The 12176-nt window shown below is 57.1% G+C and overlaps 1 protein-coding gene across 3 annotated transcripts in view; it reads right to left on the reverse strand.

The window, feature by feature from the left end:
• Positions 1 to 12176, reverse strand: part of COL18A1 (collagen type XVIII alpha 1 chain) — an 84981-nt gene that overhangs the window by 15327 nt on the left and 57478 nt on the right. For all 3 annotated transcript variants that reach the window (XM_080656449.1, XM_080656448.1, XM_080656447.1), the window contains 12 exons: positions 11960 to 12089; positions 8101 to 8162; positions 7602 to 7721; positions 7192 to 7218; positions 5836 to 5898; positions 5659 to 5745; positions 5205 to 5258; positions 4883 to 5041; positions 3938 to 4000; positions 2920 to 2946; positions 1594 to 1725; positions 946 to 1008 (listed from right to left, as the gene is read on the reverse strand). In XM_080656449.1, the coding sequence (XP_080512575.1) occupies positions 946 to 1008; positions 1594 to 1725; positions 2920 to 2946; positions 3938 to 4000; positions 4883 to 5041; positions 5205 to 5258; positions 5659 to 5745; positions 5836 to 5898; positions 7192 to 7218; positions 7602 to 7721; positions 8101 to 8162; positions 11960 to 12089 (987 nt within the window). The remainder of the gene's footprint in view (positions 1 to 945; positions 1009 to 1593; positions 1726 to 2919; positions 2947 to 3937; positions 4001 to 4882; positions 5042 to 5204; positions 5259 to 5658; positions 5746 to 5835; positions 5899 to 7191; positions 7219 to 7601; positions 7722 to 8100; positions 8163 to 11959; positions 12090 to 12176) is intronic.

Consider the following 12176-nt stretch of genomic DNA (forward strand, 5'->3'; position numbering starts at 1 on the left):
GAGGCCCTCAGAGCCTGGCTCTCCTGGGAGTTTTCTCCCTCCCACAAGGAAACAAGCCCTTCCCAGAACTGCCCGCTCCCGAAACAGAAAAAAAAGATCAAGTTTGTCAAGAGCAGCCAGCACCCCACCCTTAAAATCCTACCAAGAGGGTGGTCTGTCCTTGACACCATCTAGGGCCCCGCAGCCATGACACCAACTAGTTGCAGTGGGCGTGCCAGGACCCGTGCCAGCCCCCCAGGAACATCAGCTCAGACCACCCCAACACAAAAAAATTTGCATTTTATTTAACTAAGAATAAGTACATGAACTTAAAAATAAGCGCTGTGACCACTGAGGGTCTCCATCACCTCACCTCTGAGGCCTGAAACAGTCCCACAGACCCCTCTTAGAGGTCAAGGGGCCTTGGAGCTGTGTGCTTGGGCCCGGAAGCCTGAAAGAGGGGACCTGTGCCCCCAGACCTTGCTGCCTCTGCCCACAGGATCCTCCCCACCTCTGTGTCACAGCAACGATTCTCACCTACTGGCTCACAACTCACCCGAGCCAGGGCAGCGAATTGGTACTGACAAGGACTGAGATGTTCTAATACATAGACGGCAAGGCGCTGAGCCGATGGGACAGCCGTCCCAGCTGACTATGGATGTGGTGTCTGTCCGGCCGCTCCCTCTAGCTGAGACGGCCGAGGCGCCAAGCAGGAGAACTCAGTGACAGAGATTTCGCAGGAAGGAGCATCTTTCAGGGCTCATTCCACCCCTCACTCATTCATCTTGACCACCAGGGCATGTTCCCACGTGGGAGAGCCTCCAGGGTGGACAGTACCCCAGACTCAGCTGGTCTCACTGGCTCTGCAGTACTCCTCTTGGTCCCCACTCAGGCCTGTCCCAGGGACGCCCCTGCCCCAGGTGCCCCTGAACCCCAGAGTTGACCAAGCCCGTTCACAAGCAGTACCTGCAGCCCATCAGCACCTCGGGCTGTCAACCAGAAGGGTCCCCCGGAGCCTTCCATGTCATCCTGGAAAACACAGTGACTCGAGTCTGTGTCTCTTCTTAAAGAAAGAGACCCTCTCTGAGGCCAGCCACTGGCCCGAGGTGGAGATCTGGCCATGGCTGAGCGGGGCGGACACCAAGGGCCTGGTCGCCTGGCAGCAGCCATCCTTGTCCTCGAATAAGAAGGGTCTGGCTGAGGGCAGAGACCTGCTGGATGGGGGCCCGTTCACAGAGCCTCGTAAGTTTAGGTCATTCATTCTTGCTCCGCGCGTGTGCCAGGGACCTGGCTGTGTGATGGCGCTCAGTTTCTGCTTTTGTCTCCCTGCAGCAGCCCTTCAGCATCACTCAGGGACACGGTCCCCGAGCAGAGACCATTTGAGCCTGTTCCCTCCCAGCGGCCATGGCTCCACCATGAGGCACTGTCCAGGCAGTGATGGGACTCAGGAGACACACCCACACTCACTGCCAACCAGCCCATTCTGCTGAGCCTGCCCAGCCACTCACAGCTCACACGTGGGGACTCCACTACGGGCAGTTGGTGTGGGATGCTGGGAGGGAGCCGTGGGGCACAGACTGAGGCTTTCTGGGGCCAGGAGCAGCTGGTACTCACAAACCCTGGGGGAAGTCCTGGTCCTGGAGGCCCGGGGGGCCCTGGGGGTCCTGGTGGTCCTGCTGGTCCGGGGGCTCCTGTCAAGCCGTTCTCTCCAGGAGCACCCATGGGACCGGTGTCTCCCTTGCTTCCCTGCACAGGTGGGGAGAGAAAGCCATCACTCTGAGACAGGTGTCCTCAAACTACAGCCCGCGGGCCACATGCAGCCCGCCGAGGACATTTATCTGGCCCGCCGGGTGCCGCTGCCTGTCCTGCTTAGCAGCCGACTCGTCCCGGGCCCACAATGCGCATAGGAATTTGTTCATAGTTTTGTTTTTTTTAAACTATAGTCCGGCCCTCCAACAGTCTGAGGGACAGTGAACTGGCCCCCTGTTTAAAAAGTTTGAGGACCCCTGCAGTGAGCCATCAGGGTGGGTGTCGGCTGAACCCTGAGGCAGTCACTGTGTCCCCGACAAACCTACGTTTCCTTACAAAGCTTTTTACAAATCTGCAAAGCCAAAGAGATAATGTTCCATGAAGCAAGCAAACACTACTGCACCTCTCTTCTGAATTTACGAGAGGATTTCATCCACTTAAAAATGAAATAACTGAGATGTTCATTCCAGGGGAGCGAGACGCGAGACGCTCATGGTTTGGGGTGCACCGTGCACAGAGCATGCTGCACAGATGGGGCTGGTGGGGATGGAGATGGAGAGCCAGGGAGGAGGCAGGGGGGCTTGGAGTGAGTCTGGAAAGCCTGGTACCCTATTACCACTGCAGAGGTTGGGGTGGGGGTGGGTGGGACGGAACATGAGGCACAGCCTAAGGGAGGAGCAAGAGCCAGGATGCAGGTACAATGTGGGGTTCCAGTCTCAGACACAGACCTACTGCTCAGAGCTTGAGGATCCCAAGGGTCAGGTAGGAGCCCAGTGCAAGAGAGAAGGACACTGGGACCCAAGACAGGGAGGCCCTCATGCTGAGTCCAAAGATGGACACAGTGCCGCCCCCTTGTGGCCACCTGACCCCTGAGCTCAGTTTCCTCATCTGTACTGGTAAATGGAGATGACCAGATTTGGGATCGGCTGTGAAGGACACTCCGAGCCCACTGATACACAACAAGGGCACAAGTGTGACCACTGCCCTATGCTGGCAGCACGCCCTGCCTACTGGCAGGAGGGCACCTTTCTCTGGCCCAGGCAGTCCTGACCACAGCAGGATGGACAGAGCACATGATCAGCACCAAGGACAGCTCCCTGGCTCCTGAGCCTGCCGCCTACTCCTGTGCCCTCGTGGGGGCAGGGGCTACTTCCACCCAGCGGCCAATCCCGATCTGGAAGTCTATCTTACCTTAGGTCCTGGGGTGCCCACTTTGCCCTGCAGGAAAGAGAGTAATTACTATACAAACAGACCAGTGAGCAGCCAGCAAGAGAAAAGCACGCAGGGTTTCATTCGTTTATCCCGGCCCACAAGCCACTGTTTTCCCATTTCTGTGGACTGACTCGCTTGTGATTTTCCTCTCTTCTGGACCTGGGAGCTGGGATGCCTAGCTGCTGCTCCCACAAGACGTGCATCTAAAACTCCAAGTGCCCCTCTTGGCCCTGGTGTACCTCTCTGGCTGTTCCCACCATTGCCTGTTTCAGGTGGGGACAGAGGCCCCAGGGGAGGCTCGGCTGTGGGGGCCAGTACTGAACCACTGCTGAGAGCCTGTGCCACAACTGTGTGCCAAGCAGTGAATTCCCAGGAGAGCCCTTCTAGCTCAGGTGGCCAAAGCGAGGAGCTCTGAGCAGAGGGGTTCTCTTAAAATTCACCCCCTCGGCTGAGCCCAAAGAAGCCATGTGCTCACAGGAGGTGCCACATGGAAGTATCTTCAAATGGCTGCGGGTTGGCACTGCCCACAGCCCCTCGTTTATTTGCAGGAAACCAGAAGGAAACCACAACCCCAATCAGAAGATTGTGCAGCCTTGAAAATTCCTCCATTACCAATGCAACCACAATTGAAACAAAATGTCCAAATCAAATGAAGTGTTAATATTCTTAAAAATACATTAGTCCGATTGTCAGAGAAAGTGGTAACAAGGCCCTGAATTTTCACACGAGCCTCAGCTAGCCGCGGCTCTGAGCAAACTCGTGGCTCTGAGCAAACTTGGGGAGCCCGAGGCCCCCGCTGTTGCACTGTGATGACAGTGGTGATGGAGGCTGCCTGTTGGAGTAAAGCCACCCACAACCTTGGGTGTTGCCACCCTTATGGCATTTCTCCTCATGAAGTCACCAGGGCCAAACTCCATACCCGGGGTTTGGACACCCTCTGGCCACACTATGTGGCTGCAGGACACAGCCACCCCAGACGCCTGGAGAAGTGACTTACGAGGCTGCCTTTCTGGCCGGCTTCTCCTGGCCGCCCGTCTTTTCCTGGGGCTCCTGGAGGTCCCTAAAGGAGAGAAAGCAGAGTGTGGGGCCGGAGGGAATTCAGCAGCTGAGAAAGAGGTGGTAACCACAGCAGATGATCTGGGTGTCCACAGCAGATGATCTGGGTGTCCACAGATTTCCTGAGGATCAAGGACACACCCAAACCCCGTGGCTCACAGTAACCCCACAGTAACACAGGTCAGGAAGCTCATGCTGTTCCGCTCAGATTTTAAATTTCTTTCCTTTTTTTTTTTTAATTGCTGGTCAAATTGAGGAGCCTCTGGACCCCTGGTGAGGGGGCTGCCTCACCCACGATGTTGGGGCGGACTCTCACTGAAGTGGGAGGGCGTGCTGTCAATAGGATGACTCCACACCTGGTGAATTACGTGTCCAGAGCATGTTATCAAGTGAAAGCCAGGCTCCACGCACCTGGTTTCTGTGACCTGATTGCAACAGTGACATCTGTGGGCATCACCAGGCCCCTGTGTATTGTTCCCAGTGACAGGAGCAAGGGAGTAGCCAGGCTTTGAGACCCCTGTGAATGGTGAGTTGGCCAAACGTGGAACCCTCACAGCCCCCGGTCCTCGGCAGTGGGGCCCACCCTGATCCCATGAGAATCACCCCTGGAGACGACCTCTGTGAAGTCGGCTGCCCACTGAGGGACAGAGAGGTGACTGGCATTGCATGCGGTCACCCAGTAGGTCAGGGCCCAGAACCATCAGGTTCCTCCCCACCGAGAGTGGGGAGCCCTCCCTCCTTGAGGACTCAGTGGTGAGGACAGAGGAGTAGAGGTGGTGAGGGGAGCTCCTGCCCAGACAGGAAGAGGCCCCCATACTTAGTGTTCCCCCACATTCCCAGCCGACCCTGATGGGGACAAGGACAGCTGAGGGGAGGCAGGTCTTACTGGGGGGCCGGGGACCCCGGGGTGTCCATCCCGCCCAGGCACACCAGGAAGGCCTGCGGGTCCTGGGATGACGGAGCTGTTCACCCCGAATCGGCCTGGCTCTCCGGGAAGGCCTGGGACGCCGGGGGGTCCTGGGGGGCCAGGGAAACCTCTGGGGCCCTGGACACAGGAAAACAGAACAGTTATGCACACAGCATCTGCCAAAGGACAGCGCCCCTCCCCCCACATCGCCCCCCCCCCCGACCTCCTATCCCCATCCCCCCTCCACCCCCCCCTCCGGGTCCACTTGTGCATGGAGACACCCAGGCCGAGGAACACTCACCCGAAGGCTCTCCAGGTCACCGCTGAACCCGGACCCCTCCATGTCGATGAAGGTCTGAGGGAAAGAACAGACACCCGTCACCCGGAGCCCTGACCTGTCCCCCCGCCCAGACCTGCCTGCAGTCGGGGGAGGCCCACCCACCCCTGCATTACGCTGTCCCCTAGACACTTCCCATCTCACCACCAGGGAAAGACAGGAAGCAGAGAGAGAGTGAACACCCTGCCCTCTCCACTGAGTGAAGGAAGCTTGAAGGAGGCCCTTCTGAGGCCCAGAACCAACCGGAGGGCCCCTGCCCGACTCCCTGGGCACCATAGGCCCGGACACCTGACTCCCCTGGGCTCAGACACCCCCAGGAAGGCTGGCTCCAGATTTGAGGCCAAGGTTGGGATGAGAGGGTCCCTCCTCTGGGACAGCGGGCGGACCCCGTGGTAGAAGAGGCCCGTGCAGGACTCACCAGCTTGTCGTGTCGGAAGGAGGGTCCTGGTGGCCCCGGAGGCCCTTGGGGTCCTGGGGGTCCTCTTGGCCCAACCCCAGGATCCCCCTGGGAACAGAAGATGCCCGGTCACACCTGGGAGCACAGCCCTGCTATGGATCAGGGGTCCACCCACAGCCCCAGCCAGGTTGGACTCACCTTCTCACCCTTGGGGCCCACGTCTCCTGGGGTTCCCGGGAAGCCCTGCGGGCCTATGTCACCCTGGAAGACACAGACAGGCAGCTTAGGCAGGGAGAAGGCCTCTCTGTCCCATCACGTCTGAGCCACAGACATGCAGCGTTGTGGCTGTGAGCCCTGGATGTCTGCTTCTGCTCAGAGCACGGAGCACGGAGCACCAAGGAGGAGCAGAGCTGAGCCTGAGCTGGGACCGCAGGTGGGTACTTCTGACCCTGGGGGCTCCCGAGGCTCTGCACGTGACCCCGCCTTACAGACAGCACCTGGGAGAACCTGCAGAGCTGCCTGCAGCTGGCCATCCCCACCGGAGCGTGGCCGCTCTGCCCCTTGTGCGGGTTCGTGCCATGTGCGTACTACCGTTCCTGTCCGGGTTGGTCATGCGCCACTCCCTCCTGCCTGCTGCCCTTTGCCGGTCTGTTGCTTCCCAATCTTTATTGGTGATGACTCTCTTGTGTCATTTTATTGTGTTTCTTGGGATGAGTGTTTGTTGGTTTTTAAAAATCCAAACAAAGAATTTTAAGATAAAAAACTACATGGATTGAGACAGCAACTAACGAATCTGTAACTAACACCTGCAAATAACCGTCTCCTGCTCTGTGTGTGCTGCCTCCGACCACAGGCAGCCTTTCCTTTCTCTGTTATGCACTTTTTCCCTCTAAGGATTCGGAAGCTATACCTTTTCCCCCGCTTTTTACCCCTGGTAATTAGCCTAAACATCTCAATATATACACATAACTTTATTATTATTTTTTAATCCTCACCAGAGGCTATCTCTCCATTGATTTTTAGAGAGAGTGGAAGGGAGGGGGAGAGACAGAGAGAGAGAAACATTAATGTGAAAGAGACACAGTGATTGGTTGCCTCCTGCACATGCCCCAACCAGGGACAGGGATTGAGCCTGCCAACTGAGGTATGCGCCCTTGACCAGAATAAAAACCCAGATCCTTCAGTCTGGAGGCTGATGCTCTATCCACTGAGCCAAACCGGCCAGGGCATCTATACTAATAAAAGCATAATATGCTAAATAGATCAGATGTCCTTCTGGACAACCTTCCAGACGACGCTGGGGCTGCGAGGGCCGAACCCCTTGCACAAATTTTGTGCATCGAGCCTCTAGTAACTTTATACTTTTCTACCAAGAGTTATACTTGTGTTTTTTTAACTTGTATTTTCTTAAAGTAAAGTTGCATTTTCTAAATGGTTTCATTTTGAAATCTCTTCACCGTGTTGAGCCTGAGGAGCGTCACAGGATAAAAAGTGCTGAGGGTCTGACATGAATGTCACAGGTAATAGGTGGCTCAGAGAGAAAAGCATACTTACGGGTCTTCCGTCCTCCCCAGGGTCGCCCTGGAACATGCGAGAGAAGCGGTTAGTGATGGACTGGCGGGCTCTGGCCCCACCCCATCTGGCGTGGAATCGGACCCGGGCTGCACGCCTCCACAGACCTGACTCCCATGGGAGAGCGGTCTGTGTGGGAGTGAAGTACCTCCCACCCAGCGTCTGACCACCTTCCTCCGCGGTGGGCTGGCCTCAGCTGGCTCTGCCCGCAGCCTCACCGACACCCTCCCGCTCTCCCACAGGAAGGGGAGCAGCCCACACAGTGCCTACCATCCTGGGGTCTCCAGGGTCCCCAGGGTCCACTGCTCTGCCCGATCAGCCGCACCCTCTCCCCTTCCTGCCTGAGCACCCACCCAGTGGGACCAAGGAGAAAAGGAGAAATGTGTACTCACTGGCTCACCGTCCCTTCCAGGGGTGCCATCCTTCCCTGGTGGCCCCGCGGGTCCAGGGGGCCCCTGCGGCCCAGGGACGGCCCGTGCATGGGGGCTCTGCACCACTGGGCCTGCGAGACCCTGGGAGGAGGAGGAGAGGGCAAGGCTGGGGGGCCATACACACGCTCACCTGCCCACCCCACCACACTCCTGTGTCCTGGGCTGGGTCAGTACCACACAGAGACACAGGGTGGACAGACACAGGGGACACAAACAGGAGTGGACATGCACAGGGTTCGGGCTGGTGGCACTGACAGGGGCCTGCCCAGTTGTCCCCTCTCCCTGCCCACATGCTCCTCATGCTCTGGCCAGAGCCTCCCAGCCGTGCCCACCTGGTGCCAGGCGTAGGGACACAGAGGAAGGGTATGGGCTCAGAATTCGGCCGGGTCACCAGTGAGGGGACCAGAGGGACCGACTACTCTGGGGCCCCCATGGTTCTGGGCCAGGGATGCGGCCTCACCTCTTCCAGGACATCGCTGCTGTCCCAGGTGATGACTGTACTTGAGCCAGGAAGGGTCTGAGCTGGGGGTGGGGGACAGAGGTCAGGCCCTGAACGTGGCCCAGCCTCTGCCCTCAGCTCACACTCCCCTCCAGGGCCGCCCGTCGCCCCTAAGCACACACTCCAGTTCTCTCTCCTTTACACTCACTGTTCACACTCACACTCCACTTCTCTCCCTCACACTCACTGTTACTCACACATACACCACTTCTCTCTCACTCACTGTAACACACTCATGGTTATACACACACATACACACACACTCCACTTGTCTCACACTCACTGTTACACACATACACACACACACACACACACACACACACACACACACACACACTCCACTTCTCTCGCCAAGCCCCGCAGGGGTCCTCAAACTTTTTAAACAGGGGCCAGTTCACTGTCCCTCAGACCGTTGGAGGGCCGGACCATAGTTTAAAAAAAAAAACTATGAACAAATTCCTATGCGCACTGCTGGCCCGGGACGAGTCGGCTGCTAAGCAGGACAGGCAGCGGCCCCCGGCGGGCCGGATAAATGTCCTCGGTGGGCCGCATGTGGCCCGCGGGCCGTAGTTTGAGGACCCCTGCCCTAGAGAATTCCCGGCATAATCATGACTCTTCCCCCTGAATGCCACGTCTCCCAAGAACGAGTACGTCGAACAACCTGATGGTCTCATTTGGGAAACAGCACTGTCACATACGGTGACCTAAGGCGGCCGGACTCAGGCTTCCCCACTGCCCAGTGGTGTCCTGTGTGACTTCTTTTTGGGAAGTGGTGACAGTGGGGAAACCAGGCCCCACCAAGGATCCTGCCCAGAGGCCAACCCTGGCGCAATCAGCCCTGCCTGAGCTGCACATGTCCCAGAGCTGTGCACGCACCACCCGCAGAAAGGAACGCCCCAGGCCAGCGCCGTGCGTGCGTGCATGCGTGACCCCGTTCCCCATCGCCCCTGCTCTTTGCTTCTCCCATTTGTCAATTTCCTCACTAGCTGCAGGGTGGGCGCCTTACCCTCTGTGCTTGACACGTAATTTGTGGGTGAATTTTGAGACTGTTCCCCAAAACCTTTCACCCAATCATTCCAGCATCACAGAGTCAATTAGCAAACACGGGGCTCGTGCTGGGTTGAAATGTCCCGGGCACTTGGTGACCTGCAGAGGCCCTATCTTCTGAGGGAAGTTCAGAGGCGCATCCGACCCTCCTGGAGTTTGATCGGCCCAGGGACAGCCTAGCAGCAGAGCTGGGGGACTGGGTGGATTTGAGGCCCTTCATCCCACTGTGGACCCGACGACTCCCGAGGGAGCTCTCACTGCCATGGCTGCGCAGCATCACCCGCGTGCAGAGCTCTGGGGGACTCCTGTCCTGTTTCCAGCAGAAACCGAAGCTGCATCCATGTGTGGGCATCTCCCACCACCCCACCCTCTGCTCTGCTCAGAGCCCTGCCTCCTGGCACAGGTGGATGCCGCCCAAGCAGCCCTGACGCCCCACCCGTAGGACCCACTGAGCCACACGTCAGCCACAGGAGGGCAGCCCAGCCCCTTCCCCGACCGTGTGGGGCGGAAACCTCCCAGGATGCATTCTAAGAATTAGTGTGGTTTAAGGCAAATTTAAAAGCCCTGCCTACGCGAACATTTAAAATTGAAAACCATCACTAAGAGAAGAGGAAAGCAAGACCTCCGTACAGGGAGAGGGACGGTGTTTCTGGGTCAGGAGACTCCGTGTTCTTTTTTCTTTCTTTCTTTTTTTTAAATATATTTTATTGATATTTCACAGAGAGGAAGGGAGAGGGATAGAGAGCTAGAAACATCGATGAGAGAGAAACATCGATCAGCTGCCTCCTGCACACCTCCTACTGGGGACGTGCCCGCAACTAAGGTACATGCCCTTGACCGGAATCGAACCCGGGACCTTTCAGTCCGCAGGCTGACGCTCTATCCACTGAGCCAAACGGGTCTCGGCTCTTTTTTCTTTCTTTAGACTCGGTATTCTTGAGCTGTCCCGGCCCCTCCCCCAATACCGATTTATGGATTCAATGGCATTCCAACCCAAATCCCAGCAGGCTGTTCTTAAAAACACACACTGACAAACTGATTCTAAAATTCCTAAGAAAAGGCACAGGACAGAGAACAGCAAAGCAGTTGTGTAAAGGACGGGCAGATCTGGGAAACAATAAACAATAAGGACCTGATCTCGGGCCTCCGCACAAAGCCGCATACACACTGGCAATGCGTCCCACTGTCAGGACAGACAGACCCACGGACACAGGGGAGTCCAGAGACAGGCCCACACTGACAGACGGCAGCTGGCGCTCAGCAAAGGCCCCAAGGCAACTTGGGGGGAGGAAGGACACGCTTTTTGATAAATGGAGCTAGGAAAACTGAACCTGTGTAAGCAAGAAAATAAAAAAGAACTGAGATCCATACTTTATGCCTAGACAGCCCCTGGACGCATAGGACAGTGAGGCAGGGGCTGGGCTGCCCCGTGGCCAAGGTGGGCGTGTGCCCCTCACTCAGAACTCTTGAGGGGCCAGGCGCTTCGACCACCTTGCCCACCCTGCCTGCGCCTGGGGAAGCACGTCCCTGACAGATGCCACATGCACCACATCCTCAGCCTCTGAGGGAAGATCCTGGGGGACTGCGGACCGTTCTCACTCATCTATTCTTTTCTGTTTCTAATTTGGCTGCGCTGACCATGTATCATTTTATTAACTTAAAAAGCAATCAGTGCTTTTATTCTAAATGAAAAAGGTCTACGTAATTTTCTAAAACCTCGACATAAATGTGCAGACAGAACTGGGCAGAGTCCCCTTGAGATTCCTATTCCCTGGTTATTCAGCCTGACACGCATCCAGGCACCGCTGTGAGATGTGATTGGCAGGTGACTAATTAGCGGACTTGAACGCAGGAAGGTTATTCTGGAAATTTGGGGTATGACCCGATCATTACTCAAGGTCCCAAAACAGAAGAGGAAGGCAGGAGAGGTGAGGCAGACGGGGTCCCGAGGAGGAGCTGAGGAAGGTGGGCGACCTCTGGAACCCGAGAATGATCCCTTGCTGACAGCAGTAAAGCACCTGGACTCTCCACCCTACCACCGCAGCGAGCCGACCTCTCCCGGGCCTCCTGCAGGGAAGCAGCCCTGCCCTCCGCTTTCAGCCCGGGCTCCGAGCAGGACTCCTACCTGCAGAGCCTCGAGGCAAGACATGGCGCGGCTGGATCTGTGGCAGTTTGTTGCAATGCAGCAATGAACCGTGACACACTCCGTTTCCCATACATTCCGAGCACGCTGCCCCCGCTCCACAGGCCTGTGCTTGTGTACTCTCTCAGCCAGCGCACCTCCCAGGCCGCCAGGGGACATCCTGACCCCCGTGCTAATCCCAGGGTGGACCCATCTCACGGAGGCTAGCGACCCTCTGGCCCCCAGGCTGAGCAGTGGCATGGCACTCGGGTAGCACACTCCAGACAGTCCCACAAAGACCCCAGAAATAAGACACAAGAAACAAACCCTGGGAAAGAGAAGGACGTGTCCCAGCAGCCGCTCTGCCCGATCTCTCCTGGGGCAGCTTATTCCCACAGGTGGCCCCGCATGTGCCAAGGTGAGGGGGCGGGGCAGGTGCTGACCACTCCCCAGTCTGGGGGTTATGTCTGCGATGGACAGGAGACCCTTACCCACCACACACACATGCGCATAGCACTAACACGCACATATACCAGGAACACACACACCACGAACATGCACAGCACTAACATGCACATATACTACTAATATGCACACTAGTAACGCACACAGCACTAACACGCACAGCAGACACACCCACAAGAGCTTTACCTCCCAATAGAGACACAGTGGTTTGTTCCTCGATTTCTTCTGTTCTGGAATCTTCTGAGTGGCTGTCTCCAGCCAAGGGCGGAGAAGTGACCGGGGGAGCCTCGGGAGGGCTGGGTTTTAGGGGTGCTCCCTGGCAAGGTGAGAGTGGGAAGACGGCTCCGTTAGTCAGCAAACTTGGACGTCCTGTGCATGTGTGTGCTGGCAAATGTCAGGTTTA

This window comes from Plecotus auritus (assembly GCF_963455305.1).
Source record: "Plecotus auritus genome assembly, chromosome: 2".
Lineage (NCBI taxonomy): Eukaryota > Metazoa > Chordata > Mammalia > Chiroptera > Vespertilionidae > Plecotus > Plecotus auritus.